The following is a 15586-nucleotide window of genomic DNA, read 5'->3' as shown; positions in this document are numbered from 1 at the left end:
ATGTACCTGTCAGCTCTTGTAAGGTCGACATTGCCTTCCACCACAATAAGACACTCCAGCGTCTTACTAAGACTTTCTAAACGATGTAACTGGACAGCAAAGGGAAGGTCTGTTCATTTACTTGCCGCTCAGAAAAGAGCATCTTACCAGGACTATAGGGTACATGGCTGCGTGTCCAACAACAGCACCAGCAGTGGCTGTCAAATATCTCTTGGCATTCAGTGCAAGAGGCATCATTCTACCGAAGACGGACAGGTTCGGGTGAGGTTCGCTCCTAGTCCAACCGGTAAGTTATCTTTCAAACATATCCAGTCCAAGTGCGAAGTCTCGTAGTGTCAACAATACACTCCGTCCATGCACAATAAAATGTTGTGTGATGAATCTGTGCATGTCTGCAGCCATTCAAATGCTACAGCAAATGCATTGTCTAAAAAAGCTTAATACGTTCAACATACTACACTGACCAGGACAGTGGTATGCTTTCACACCATTACCCTTGATATAGATTTGCATATTGCACCCAGTAGGCCTACTGTTTGTTTACGGTCTTTATCATACCTGTCGCTTCCTCCACCCGGGCAGTCATTGCACAACACTGTAGGCCTACATGTTTGCCAAGAAATATTTTTTATTTTAAAACTGTATCGTGCTTAAGCTTGTGACATGCAACTTTTGTTCCATCGTGCTCTTATATCACAGCTGTAAGAATCTCTGTCTCTGTCTGTCTGTCTGTCTGTCTGTCTCTCTCTCTCTCTCTCTCTCTCTCTCTCTCTCTCTCTCTCTCTCTCTCTCTCTCTCTCTCTCTCTCTCTCTCTCTCTCTCTCTCTTCCTCTTCTTCCTGTCTGTCATCCCTGTAGGCTTCCTTCACCTGGGCGGCCTTCGCACAGCGCTGTACAACTACCTGTTTGCCAAGAAGTATGGCGGCGCCTTCATCCTGAGGCTGGAGGACACGGACCAGAGCAGACTGGTGCCCGGAGCAGCAGAGGCCATAGAGGACATGCTGGAATGGGCAGGTAGGGATTACTACCTATTATTTATTACTTATTATTGTTTTTATTGTTATTGTTGTTATTATTATTGTTATTATTATTATTATTATTAGTAGTAGTAGTAGTATTTATATTCTTCTTCTTCTTCTTCTTCTTCTTCTTCTTCTTCTTCTTCTTCTTCTTCTTCTTCTTCTTCTTCTTCTTCTTCTTCTTAGCTGTGGTAGTGGTGGTGGTGGTAGTAGTAGTAGTAGTATCAGAGCAGACTGGTACCCTGGACAGCAGAGGAGGACATGTTGGAGTGGGCGGGTCAGGAGAACATGAGGATACTGTAACTTAATCTCTCTCTCTCTCTCTCTCTCTCTCTCTCTCTCTCTCTCTCTCTCTCTCTCTCTCTCTCTCTCTCTCTCTCTCTCTCTCTCTCTCTCTCTCTCTCTCTCTCTCTCTCTCTCTCTCTCTCTCTCTCTCTGATCTCCCCCTACTCTCCCATCTCTCTGTATGCCCTCTGTTTGTCTCGTCTCACCATTGATCTCTCTCTCCTGCTCTCTCTTCACCCCTCCCCTCCACAGGTATTCGCCCAGATCCAGATGAAAGCTCTAGACGTGGGGGGCCATGCACCCCCTCCCTACCTGCAGTCTGTTGTAGTAGCAGTAATTGTAGTCGCTCTAATTCTCTATATCTCTCTTGTCTTCTCTCTCTCTCTCTCCCCCTCCACCTCTCGCTCTCTCCCTCCCCCCCTCTCTCTCTCTCTCTCTCTCCCTCTCTCCCTCTCTTCATCCCTCCATAGGTATTCCCCCAGATGAGAGTCCAAGGCGTGGTGGCCCCTGTGGTCCCTACCAGCAGTCTGAGAGGCTGGGCCTGTACGAGGAGGCTGTGGCGTCGCTATTGGAGACAGGCCACGCTTACCGATGCTTTTGTTCCACACAGAGGCTGGACCTGCTGAAGAGAGAGGCACACAGACGCGGGGAGACACCGAGGTACAACACACACACACACACACACACACACACACACACACACACACACACACACACACACAGAGGCTTGCCTTACAGGCAAACAAAGGTATGCCACACACAAAGCATACATGTATACACACACACACACACACACACACACACACACACACACACACGCACACACACACACACACACACACACAGTACACTTGTACACACGCAAACATAGACATGTTTTGTCATGTAGAATGATTATGTCCAAGAAGTTTTAAGAATGTGTCTCATGTAAGTAAAGACACACAAATATCAATTTTGTCATTTGCAAACGGCCTGTGCAGACACACAGCACACATGCATGCAAATGTGCTATTGGAGACAAGACATGCATGCAAATATCCTAGATGCATAATGCTCATTATGTCTAACTACTAAATCAAGTCCTAAGTTGTCAGGTAAAGGATAAAACTTTTATATGTCTGAAACAAAAGAAAAACTTAAAGCGACACTGTGCAGGAAATGGTCAAAAAAGGAACTGCAACTATGCTGCTCATTGAAACTGGGCTGCCTAATGCCAACATTGATCTTTACATGAAAGTTTACTAAGTAATAAACAAATATTTTCTAGAATGGTCCAAGTAGAGTCATTTTTGCAGCTAAAAATGGCTATTTTTGGAAATTCAAAATGGCAGACCATGGAGAAGATCCCCCTTTTCATGTATGAAAAGTGCAATTTTTCCAGTCATAATGAATACTTAGAATTTGATGGTGGTGGTAAGTATTAATGAGAAAGGTAACATTAGTGAATGAGCAGCATGAATTCTGGAAATAAACAACTAAAACTCTCACACAGTGTCCCTTTAAGACTCAAGACTCCTATTAAAAAAGAGCCTTAGGTAGCCTGTAGTCTAAAGACTTGTGTTTGCCTTCTCTTTCAGGTACGATAACCGTTGTCGGCACCTGCGTCCTGAGCAAGTGTCGGAGCGCCTGTCTCGCGGTGACCCGCACGTGGTCCGCTTCAGGCTGGAGCCCGGCAGACCCGAGGCAGCGTTCCAGGACCTGGTCTTCGGACACAATCTGCACGAGGTAGAGAAACTTATTTGTATTAGCAGGTATTGCCCATATAGACACAGGAATCCATACTGAGCACAGCACCACATGGGCATAACACACATACTCACCGGTATATCTCTACATTATATACGTATACCTGTAGGTTGTATTGTTAGAGGGTGATCCAGGCCCTGCCGTGGCCAACCGGTAGGGCACTCGCCTGCCATGCGGCTGACCCGGGTTCGATTCCCGGTCCGGGTCCTTTGCCGACCCCTCCGCGACTCTCTTCCAATTCGCTACCTGTCCACCTCTCACACTGTCCTATCAAATAAAGTTGAAAAAAATAGTGAAAAAAAGATTGTGATCCAGTCCTGCTGACATATCACCGTCATATCACCTGGCCAACATAGTGGACGACCACCACATGAACGTGACCAAATTATATTTTATTGAATTTTCTGAAAAATTAAACGTATAACATCTCTCTACCTCTAGGTGGCGCTAGTGGAAGGAGACCCCGTTCTCCTGAAAGCAGACAGATTCCCCACCTATCATCTGGCTAATGTGGTGGATGACCACCACATGAAGGTGAGATGGTGTGTGTGCGTGCGTGCGTGCGTGCGTGTGGGGATTTTAAAGCACTTTGAGTCAAGTTCATAGTTATGATATTGTGCTACATAAATACATATTGTTTTGTGTTGTATTGTATTGTATTGTATTGTATTGCATCCGTTATCTTATTTCGGAAAAAAAACACCTGTCGAGTCTCTGTACAAGTGAACGGAGCATGGACGATTTTGAGGCAGCGGTGCGCCAAATTACGTCATACCTGTTTACAAACTCTAAAGGGGTCTATTGTATTGTATTGTATTGTGTTGTATTGTATTGTATTGTATTGTATTGTATTGTATTGTATTGAAGGTGACCCACGTCCTGCGCGGCGTCGAGTGGCTCATCTCCACCTCCAAACACCTGCTACTCTACGCTGCCCTCCAGTGGAGGCCGCCGACGTTCGCGCACCTGCCTCTGCTGATGAACCGAGACGGCACCAAGCTCAGCAAGCGGCAGGGGGATATCTTCGTGGAGAGTTTCAGAGACAAGGGGGCGCTGCCAGAGGCTCTGCTGGACATGGTGACCAACTGTGGTTCTGGATTCAATAGTAAGTTCAACTCAAGGGTAGAGCCAGTGCTTAATTTGAGGGGGAGCAAGGGGGAGCTAGCTCCGGAACCTCGGACGAGAGCTCCGGAACCTTGGATGGAACCTCAGGGAAAGACATCACAGACCTCCCCACCTCGGGGGGGAGCCACCCATCCTCTGAGCTCCAGGACCTCCCGCTCGACAAATTAAGCACTGGGTAGAGCGTGTGTGTGTGTGCGTGTAATGGGTATGTGTTAGTGTGTAAGTATGTGTTGTAAGTGTGTTGTATGTGTTAGTGTTGTAAGTGTGCGTTTGAATGGGTGACTTACTGGATTAAAGTGTGTGTGTGTGTGTGTGTGTGTGTGTGTGTGTGTGTGTGTGTGTGTGTGTGTGTGTGTGTGTGTGTGTGTGTGTGTGTGTGTGTGTGTGTGTGTGTGTGTGTGTTTGAATGGGTGACCAACTGTGGATCAAGATTGGCTACTGAGTACCTGAGTGTTTCCGCAAAGACAGATGTCAGGATGACATAAGGGAGAGAAGGGGTGTGTGTGTTTGTGTGTGTTAGTGTTTGCGTGTGTGCGGCACAAAGTACTGTATGTGTGTAAGGTGGCGAGGTTGGTTTTTTTTGGGGTATGTGTTGTTGGATGGATGTGTGTGTGTGTGTGTGTGTGTGTGTGTGTGTGTGTGTGTGTGTGTGTGTGTGTGTGTGTGTGTGTGTGTGTGTGTGTGTGTGTGTGTGTGTGTGTGTGTGTGTGTGTGTGTGTGTGTATTAAAGGTGAACTATTGCTGCCAACCAACTCAGCCTGGTGTGTGTGGATTAATTCTATGTGTGTGTGTGGACAGAACTTTGTTTCAAATTCTTTCTGGAATTATGCGGCTGCATTCTAATAGTCACATGACATGGCTATATTTTGTCTGAAAACTCTTGTTCCCTAGGCAACCGTACGGGCCGGACGCTAGACGAGCTGGTTGCGGAGTTCAACGAGTCCAAGATCACAACCCACTCGGCACTGCTGGACCTGGACAAACTGCCAGAGTTCAACAGGTGAGACCAGAGATCAAACTACTGAGCGCGAGCTCTGGACATTAACCTCACCACCTCTTAAAATTAGTGGAGGGGTCATTCACCCTTCTTGATTGAAACTGGACCACCATGTAATGTTTGAATATAGGTGTTACTGTGGAGTATGAAAGCCCCCTTGTACTTTGGCTTAATTTCTATACCAGTGGAAGCATCGGCCTAGGGCTAGTACTGGTTAAAGTAACACAGAAATAGCACTCTCAATTCAGTTACACTTCCTGTAAATAGACAAAAATATCAACAGGAGTGCCCTGATATTTGTGTAATTTCTGTAATATGTACAGGGTAGCACGCCCTGTAAAATGTTGCCTGGTTTAACACCAGCCGATCTCACAAAATTTCTCGTAGGAAAAGTGGGGTTTACTATTTGCCCATGGCCGTTCATTGGGCGTTTGGCATGTACATAGTCCATAGTCAATCTTGTCACTTCTATCTATTCAAACAAACTGCAGTTATCGCCTTTCCACCCCTCCGAGCTCTCTGATTGGAGCCCAAGATCTGGTACCTTTGCTGAGGGATAGAATCCATACTGTCTTTCCAATCGGAACGATTGTGCAAAGCAGCATGTGATTTCTCAGGCTATGTAAAAGGTTATTACAGTTTTTCTCAATTGGTTTTGTACATTTCTCACAACAGAATAATGATTCTCAAAAGTCTTTGTTCAATTGTGACTTCCTGGTGTTAACTGTGCACATTGCTCAGATCAGTTTCTCGTTGTTTTCGGCATATAGCAAATGCTCTTGTCCACCATGCCATGGCTGTGTACAATTCTCAGTGATTTCGTACATTATCAATCGCTTTTGTCATATCACTCAAAAAGCTTTGTCACTGAATGCATGAAACTACCTCAATCTTATCTGATCAATGTAATTTAAAGCCAAATTTACAACATTTCCCAACCAATCTAAACAACATTTCGCTTCAGAAAAGATCCTCAAGAGTGTACTATTCAATTGACAACATGAGAAATTGATTTCACTAGCTTGTCCGTACACTATGACACAATGACTAACCATTCTGCTGGCGCTGATACGTTCATTGACGCAAAAAAACTTGGTTTTGAAAGCAAACTAAGGGTTTTGAGCAAGAGACTCGGTTTTGCAGGTTATCCACAGTGTTTTGCCATTTGTTAAAGCTGTTTTGAGAATTAATATTATGTTTTGCAAATTGCGAGGGAGATTCGAGAAATGTACAAAACCAATTGAGAAATACTGTAAGCAACATTACTGAGGGCAGTAACAGGGTACATTGTGCAATGTGTATCTATCTATTCTGTAGGATCCACCTGTTGCACAGGATTGAGGATGTGGAGCGATGTCTCCCCCTTGTGGAGGAACTGAGGCAGGCCATCAAGGAGACATTCAGCTCTCAGATACAGGATCAGGAGGTGCTGGAGGACAGCTACATACAACGGGTTCTTCACCTCCGAAAGGTAACACATGCACACACACACACACACACACACACACACACACACACACACACACACACACACACACACACACACACGTCAATTAAGTTTTTTTAGTAGTAGCAATAAAAGAAGAATTTATGTAACTGTGGATGGCAGTACATCAGGTGGTACAACCGTACAACCACCGCCATCAATTCATTTGAAATGGGCAATTAATCTACAAGCATTGAATATGCCACTTTGATCATCCAGTAAAAGCAAACAAATAAATAATTATACGATAGTGGCATCGTAGTGGCATCACCCTGACGTCTGCTACTACAAAAAAATGAATTGACCCATATGTTGACACATACCTTTTTTGCTTGCATAGACATTTAACCCATTAAGACCTACAGTAAAAGGTCTAAAAGAGATAACATGATTGTCAATGCTGTTAAAGTTAAATACACATCTGTATGAGGCCTCGGGATGGAGGTTTTGCTAACTACTAGCTGGCATCCATTGCACATGTATTGCTTACTGTATGTAGCTCACGATTAACAGAAAAGCTTCCTACGGTACGTACAGTTATTGTACTTAGGAAGCTTTTCTGTTAATCCTAGGCTACATACAGTAGGTAATAAATATGTAATGAATGCCAACTAGCAGAGTTTTGGCAGTAGGACGTTTGTAAACCTCCCACCTGAAGCCTCATACCGAGGATGTAGTGTAGTGTTGAGCTATCATCCTAGACCTTAAGCTAAGTGGTTTCGTACCTGTGGGAGTTGCGTGGGTTTGAGCCTGTACGAGTACCATTAAAAAAATGCGGACTTTTTTCCAACGGTCTAGGCCTTAGTTTGTTGTTGTTGACAAGTTTGTACTTTTCTGACCTTATCCCCTCCCTCTGTCTATACAGTACCTATTCCATCCTCCCACCTGTCTGTCTATCGGTCTGTCTGAGTGACAGACTGGTCTTCTCCTATGTATATGGGTCATTTCACGTGAAATCAGACGCTTTGGGACCCAAACGACACAGAGTTTAATACAACTTGGTGTGCCTTTTTAAGTGGCAAGGTAGAACCCCAGAACTGTGTTTGCAAGAATCTATTGCAAATATTAAGGGAGAAACAGACTGAGAAAGGTTTAATTGAGAGGGTAGGACACAATACATGCATCCTTGGTTTTGTCAGTCAATTTAAGCCACGAAGAAATGGTTATGTTGTTTGAAAGCTTTTTTTTCCTGGCCCCACAAATTACACAAACAAAATGGAACGCAACTGTCATACGAATGTGAATTACGAGGTATTAAAATATTAAACGTTGAATATCAAAAAAAGCTATACTGTATTTTAAAATGACAAATAACTTGTTTACACCTAGCCCAGTGTTTCCCAACCAGGGGTACGTGTACCACTAGGGGTACGCGAGCAAACTGCAGGGGGTACTTGGAAACATGTAATTTTATCAAATACATGTAGCTCAGTTACATTGGGATAGAGAAACTTGACTTAGGGGGTACTCATGGCACAACAAAAAGGCTAGGGGGTACAGAAGACAAAAAGGGTTGGGAAACACTGACCTAGCCTACAATGTCATGAACAGGACCTGAAATTGTTGTGTTTGGTTCTTGAGTCATTTTTGGGATAATAATATGATTTATAGGTAGAAATGTGTTGTAGTAACATAGTAATAGCGTAATGCTGGTCGAAATAGTATGTCAGACCGGGCTGCGTTTCCCATTCAACCAAACCAACCCAAAAAACCCCGGCTATAATGACATTTGACCAATGACGTCCTCCCAATGTTGATCGTCACACTTAAAGCAATAAACATAAAAACAAAACCTTAAAGGCCAACTTCCGATAAAACTCAGTTTTACTCACTCCTTTCGAAGATCGGACGGTCACCCCAAGTTAAACTCACTTGCAAGGCTCTCATAGCGGTGCGTCAACTCTCCTGGCTGTGTTTCCCGGTGTTTCCCAATTTACATCAATAATGCAGAGAAACGAGCGAATCACGAAAGCCTTTCTGTGTTTCGTCACGTCGAAAGAAGGCGTTGCCCACAAAGGTTTATATCGACCCATTTATCTAAAAACATGTCGAGTAATTTTTTTCTGCTTGTTTTCAAAACAAGCAACGTCTGGTGGTCCGAAACATAGCTTAGCTTAGCTATCAGCTGGTTGCTACTCTCAGGTACACACACAGCACAAAGCCTCATACATAAAGCCTGCTCACTCCGGTTGCTCCGTGCCTACAGCTCGCCTAGGGGTCGCTGTCGAAAGAGCACAGCCCTGAATGGAGCCTGCACGCCTCCGTTGGCGCCCCTATAGTGCAGTACCACCCGGAGAAGTGGCGACTCTGTTTCCCATTACATTCTCTCCCAAGGCTGGAGGACTGAGCCAATCAGAGACGCGTTTCTTTGAGAGCAGGAGGAGTGAGCCAATCAGAGACGCATTTCCACGAGAAACACGGAACACTCTCTCGTTTCTCCACAAGCCACCTTGCCAGCTTGCAAAAACGTCTTGAAACAAAGCAACCAGAACGTTTTTTAAAACAGGACCAACGCGAAACATATTCAATAACAATTGGGAACACGGCAATATTAATTAAATGACGTTGAGAGGCCATCTTTAACATAATCCAGCCATTAACATTCAAATCATATTCTCCATAACAACTAAATATTTCACATTTAACCCAAAATATAATCATTGCAGGCCAAAACATGAAAACTGTCAAAATGGCTGTAACAAGGAGATTGCCCCACCTGACATGTGTTACTCTACTGATCTTGGTTATTTTGTACACTTGGTGGGAAATCCAGAATGGAACCCTCTCTCGGGTTTCCCTCAATCTCTGTTTTCTTAAGCCCTGTTGGCTGCCATTTCCTCTGACAAACGACCTTGACCCTTTCCCCCCTCTGGCCTTCTGAACTTTTGACCTTGACCTTAAGGGTCACTTCTCGTCGCTGCGGGAGCTGCTGACCCCTACCTACGCGTATCTGTGGATCAGGCCGGCGGTTACCCAGCAACAGATTCAAGACGTGACGTCAGACGCTCAGACCATCGTCACACTGGTGATCGAGTGAGTCATAGCTGTGTGCGTGTGTGCGTGTGTGCGTGTGCGTGTGCGTGTGTGTGTGTGTGTGTGTGTGTGTGTGTGTGTGTGTGTGTGTGTGTGTGTGTGTGTGTGTGAGGAGACGGAGATGCCATATTTATCCATAAATATTGGACTGAATAACGACATCATACCTATACAACTCTTTGATTTCCATCAGTATTTGGGTCTGTATAACTTTTAATGTGCTGCGATCCAAATAAAAGTACTAAACTGTGTGTGTGTGTGTGTGTGTGTGTGTGTGTGTGTGTGTGTGTGTGTGTGTGTGTGTGTGTGTGTGTGTGTGTGTGTGTGTGTGTGTGTGTGTGTGTGTGTGTGTGTGTGTGTGTGTGTGTGTGTGTGTGCGTAATGTAGTTTTTGTATGCGTGTCTGTTAGTTAAGTGTGTTTTGAAGGCAATAGAGAGTGAGATAGATGGAGAGATGGAGAGATCGAGAGTGTGTGTGTGGCCAGCTGTTTCCCAGCAACTGCTGCAGGAGATAACGTCAAAAGGCCCTGACTATCATCACACAGGCGTGTGTGTGTGTGTGTGTGTGTGTGTGTGTGTGTGTGTGTGTGTGTGTGTGTGTGTGTGTGTGTGTGTGTGTGTGTGTGTGTGTGTGTGTGTGTGTGTGTGTGTGTGTGTGTGTGTGTGTGTGTGTGTGTGTGTGTGTGTGTGTGTGTGTTTTTAGTCAGTAAACAAATCGAATGAAGTTACAACATGCACATCTACCTGAATCTGGGTGGAAACTGGAAATACAATGAACAGACGTGCCCAATCCCAATTTCATACGTTACATTTCAATGTTTATATATATTTTTTAATCTGTCAAAAAAGGAGGAAACTGTGGCACTCCAGTTTCATTATTTGTACTGTTTTCAAGGCAGCAAGAGGACTGACCGACAAACTTCAAACAATACAGGCAATAGGCTCTAAACTCCATGGGTGACACGCTATTGCACGTTTGTGGCCAGCCATAGCAATCAGTCCCCAACAGTGCTGGACTGGGGGAGAAATAGGGCCTGGGCACATGTGGCTTAAAGGGGCCCCTCATAGTTAGTGGCACAGACCTGACTCACCTTTTTGTAATTTTTTTTTTTACATTTCTGAAAATAGGGGCCCACGCCACAAGGGTGCAGAGCCCACCGGGAAATGCCCGCTATACCATATGGCCAGCCCAGTTCTGGTCCCCAAGAAGGTCCAAAGATATATTGAATTAATCATAGATTCTGAGAGTGCTTTACAATGATGTCTTAAGTTTGGCAATCTGGTGATATCTGAAGAATCTGTGGCCTTTTGTAAAAGTGGGTCTCCGATCTGGACATAAGAGATATCATTTCACCTCTAACTTGCCGGACTACTGTCTGAAGCTCTAGCTAAACTAGTGCAGAGTAAGAACAGATGTCCTGTGTGGAATCCTATGAAGCCGGTCGAGTCACATACCTATTGGCAAACTGCCTTCCTGGATGTTTGTCTGTTATTTCTATTAACACACACACAATGACCTTTCTTTCTTTCTTTCTTTCTTTCTTTCTTTCTTTCTTTCTTTCTTTCTTTCTTTTATCTGCCATGATCTGTTATAGGTAAAAAAAACACTCTTCCTTCTCTCTTCATCTCTTTTTTCCAACCTGCAATACTTTCTCTCTCCATATCCTTATTTATTATTACCCCGAGTATATGCAGTATTACACGATAGTAACATGTAACAGGGATATTACATGCTCCTCTCCCCTTCCTCCTCCTCCTCTTCCTCCAGGCTGTTGCAGTCAGAGCCTGCTGGGCAGCTGAGTACAGGCTACCAAGTGCAGCTCATATACTGTATTACACCACTGCTGACAGCACTAATGTGGGATTGTGCCCTCTTCTCTTCTCTTCTCTTCTCTTCTCTTCTCTTCTCTTCTCTTCTCTTCTCTTCTCTTCTCTTCTCTTCTCTTCTCTTCTCGTCTCTCTGTCTCTCTCTGCTTCTCTTCTCTTCGCTCGCTCTCTCTCTCTCTCTCTCTCTCTCTCTCTCTCTCTCTCTCTCTCTCGGCTTCTCCTCTCCTCTCGTCTTGTCTTCTCTTCTCTCTGTCCCTCCCTCTCACTCTTCTCTTCTCTTCTCTTCTCTTCTCTTCTCTTCTCTTCTCTTCTCTTCTCTTCTCTTTCTGTCTCTCTCTTTCTCTCTCTTTCTCTCTCTGCTTCTCTTCTCTTCTCTCTGTCTCTCACTCTCTCTGTTTCTCCTCTCCTCGCTTATCTTGCCTTGTCTTGTCTTGTCTTGTCTTCTCTCTCTCCCTCCCTCCCTCTCGCTCTCTCTCTCTCTCTGTTTCTCCTCTCTTCTCCTCTCCTCTCCTCTTATCTTCTCTTCTCTTCTCTTCTCTCTCTCACTCTCTTTCTATCTCTCTCTGTCCTCTGTTCTTCTCTTTATGCTACTCCCTCTTTCTCTTCTTCTCTTCTCTTCTCTTCTCTTCTCTTCTCTTTTCCTCTCTGCTTTTCGTTCTTCTCTCCTCTCCTCTCCTCTCCTCTCCTCTCTCTCCTCTCCTCTCCTCTCTCTCCTCTCCTCTCCTCTCCTCTCCTCTCTTCTCTTCTCTTCTCTTCTCTTCTCTTCTCTCTTGCCCTCTCCTCTCCTCTTCTCTTCTCTTCTCTTCTCTTCTCTTCTCTTCTCTTCTCTTCTCTTCTCTCTCTCACTCCCTGTCTATCTCTCTCTGTCCTCTGTTCTTCTCTTTATGCTACTCCCCCTTTCTCTTCTCTTCTCTTCTCTTCTCTTCTCTTCTCTTCTCTTCTCTTCTCTTCTCTTCTCTTCTCTCCTCTTCTCTCTCTAGGTTGCTGCAGGGGGATGCTGGTAGGGAGTTGACTATAGAGTGGCTGGCTGCTGAGCTGAAGGCCGTGGCCAAGACCATCAAGTCCACCAAGTACAGCTCATTCATGAAGCTCCTCAGGATAGCACTTAGTGGACAGCAGGTACACGATCACACGCAAGCACACGCACACGCACACACACACACACACACACACACACACACACACACACACACACACACACACACACACACACACACACACACACTATGCACACACACACCCAGCCAGCACTCAGTGGACCACAGGTACCCCACCACAGTATTAAGTGTGTGTATGCACAATTTCAGTCCATGTTTTTAAAGAAATGTTGAGTTGGCCGATGACTTTGTTCCAGATTTTGATTTTGGCCCCCAGTCAGTTTGAGTTTGACACCCCTGTTCTAGAATCTCCCTCCTTAAAACACTTACAGACCATGGAGGGTGGGAAAGCAAATTGAGAAGTAGGGCTGCTCGATTATGAGAAAAAGCAATATCACAATTATTTCAGTCCATATTGATATCACAATTTTTTTAGACGATATCTCTTTTTAAGACAAATAATTGTGCTAAACAATTCACAATCCTCCCTCCCTTCAGCAGCGTGAGTGGAGGGCCATAGAGAAACACACAGATGTGTTCTGCATAAGTGTTGGTTAGCAAGTCTGCTCTGTAGAGGGCAATGAGGGGAAAGTATTGCACTTAACGTAACCTAGTTTTTGGCAGTATAGGCAAATGAAAAAAAAATGTTTCAAATTGATATTATGAAATTTGATATTGTTTGATAGCAATATTGATAATCACAATACAAATTCGATATATTGCACAGCCTTATTGAGAAGTGCTTTTCACCCAGTTTAACGGCACTGTGACCATTTCAGAGCTAAGGTTTGTCCATGTCAGTTCAGCAGCCACCGAGAGAGCTCACCCACTCACTTTGTCACTTTGCTTCTGGTTTCCCCCTGTTTTCCTCTTGCACCAAGACCCAAGTCTTGCTGAAATGATGGTATCTTTAGGAAGTGGAGAAACATGCCAGCTCCTGCAGAGGGTCAATGAAAGAGGGATAGCCGTTTCTCACTGTTTAGGGAAGTGGGTTCGACCGTCCAACTCAATATCTACCCTCCTCTCCTCTCCTATGGCTTGTGGCCTCAAGATTTAAGGCAAGACGCCATTGGCAGTTGAGGTTTTAGTCAATGTCCCACAAAAGCAAAATTCAGAGGTAATTTTCTCATTTTCATTCAGAAAGTTGGAAGAGGAAAAGTTGATGTGTCTAGGCTGACAGCAGGGATAGTTTATTGTTCTCTCCACAGAGGTGGGACGTCAGCAAAGCACAAGGCCACAAGTGAAAGAAGAGAGGGGGAGTTTAGATAGTGAGATCGAAAGGTTTCGTTTCGGGTTCACGTCCCATTCGGGTAGGAGGGATGTGAGTGGTCTACTACACCAGTGTATCCCAACCCAGGGGTACATGGGAAAATGGACAAAATAATGTATGATGATGAAGTCACATGGCGATAGAGGAAGAAATATAGGGGGGCATGACTGAGGGGGTACTCATGGTCTGATAAACAGGCTTAGGCCAGTAGGCAAGACAAAATAACTCATTCATGTCTGAAATGTCCTGGACTTGCTCAAAGATTTGTTACTCTACTTTGTTCTGGAGACTGACCCTGGTTAGCCGGGTCAGCCGTGGCATAGTGGTTAGGGAGTTGGACTTAAGATCAGAGGGATGCAGGTTCAAATCCCCACCCTTATCGCCTCCCTACACCTCTATCCATGACAGAAGTCAAGTGCCCTAGGGGAAATTCTTTCTCTGCATTTATCCCATTTGGACTAGTGAATCACATTGAAGTACACACATTAGTCCGTAGCAGTGGGCTGCCTGCTGAACGGCGCCCGGGGAGCAGTGTGGGGGTTAGGTGCCTTGCTCAAGGGCACTTCAGTCGTGGTTTGGTCGAGCATTGAACCGGGAACCCTTGGGTTGCCAACTCAGTGCTCTAACCATTGAGCCACGACTAAACAGTGAATATGCAGCATCAGGCTAAAATGGGTTAAGTGTCTGCTCTATGTAAACTAAATGTAACAAAACCGCACTCACTGTCCCCCCTTTTCCTCTTGCAGCAAGGTCCAAGTGTTGCTGAAATGATGGTATCTCTAGGAAGTGGAGAAACATGCCAGAGGCTGCAGAGAGCTCTGCAACATCGATAACGAGACGAGAGGCGCGAAAAGCATCTGTGAAAACATTGTCTTCATTTTTTTTATTATTATTTCTTGAGGGTTTTTTTCCCTGTCGAATGTGTGTATATACAAGCGGATTCCAAAAAAGTTGGGACACTTTGTATTTTGTGAATAAAATCAAAATGCTGGCATTTTCAAAACATCTAATATGTTAATAAGGTAGAGCATTATGTACAGACAACATATCAGTTGTTAAAGTCGAGCAGAATTATTGTTTTGAGGTAATTATGTGATCATTTAAAATTTGACCCAGAAATCTAAAAAAAGTTGGGACAGGGCCAAAACATGTTGTAATAGTTGGATAATTCTAAAAATTACACAAGGAAGAATATTTTAAAAGGAACTATATTGACTGCCAACATGAATGCACAAATAAAATACCATCACATAGAGGCTGTGGCACTCAGCAGCGAAGATTTTGAGGGACTAATTACTGATCTATTACACAGAAAGATTAAATTATCAAAATTGCAGGTATATAAGGCCTATTTCCGTAATATAAAGTTCTGTGTATCATTGCACGAGTTATGAGATCATGACATACTCGTGGTAAATAAGCAAACTATGACACTCCAACAATGGCAGCTCTCGAAAAAATGACCATAAACACAACACTTGATTAATGCACATGATGCAGACATTAAACCGTGTTGTGTGCGGAAAGGCTCATTCTATGGACCTAGTAGACATGTGAAACTGTCCTCTGATTACAGAATGGAAAATATTGAATCCTTTTTGAAAATTATGGAGTCATGCACCCTCCAGGTTATATAGAAAATGAATACTTCGACTTGATTTAGTGGTCAATCTGAAAGACAGCATATATATGATGGTAAAGGG

General features: G+C 44.3%; 1 protein-coding gene across 1 annotated transcript; it reads left to right on the top strand.

Moving 5' to 3' along the window:
• Positions 1-14843, top strand: ears2 (glutamyl-tRNA synthetase 2, mitochondrial). Its single transcript, XM_063199979.1, has 11 exons — positions 1-286; positions 858-1013; positions 1774-1963; positions 2881-3028; positions 3491-3583; positions 3917-4154; positions 5066-5174; positions 6489-6642; positions 9560-9690; positions 12497-12635; positions 14630-14843. Exons 1-11 carry the CDS (start codon positions 1-3, stop codon positions 14714-14716), a joined length of 1731 nt encoding a protein of 576 aa, XP_063056049.1. The 3' UTR covers positions 14717-14843.
• The last annotated feature ends 743 nt before the right edge of the window (positions 14844-15586 follow it).

This window comes from Engraulis encrasicolus, chromosome 1 (genome assembly GCF_034702125.1).
Source record: "Engraulis encrasicolus isolate BLACKSEA-1 chromosome 1, IST_EnEncr_1.0, whole genome shotgun sequence".
In the NCBI taxonomy this organism is placed as follows: Eukaryota; Metazoa; Chordata; class Actinopteri; order Clupeiformes; family Engraulidae; genus Engraulis; species Engraulis encrasicolus.
This window is presented reverse-complemented; position numbering and strand designations above follow the sequence as displayed.

Coding starts and splice junctions, on each gene's coding strand:
- ears2 (XM_063199979.1), top strand. CDS start 1: ATGTACCTGTCAGCTCTTGTAAGGTCGACATTGCCTTCCACCACAATA. Junction 3,029..3,490: donor TCGGACACAATCTGCACGAG/GTAGAGAAACTT, acceptor CTCTACCTCTAG/GTGGCGCTAGTGGAAGGAGA. Junction 12,636..14,629: donor TAGCACTTAGTGGACAGCAG/GTACACGATCAC, acceptor TTCCTCTTGCAG/CAAGGTCCAAGTGTTGCTGA.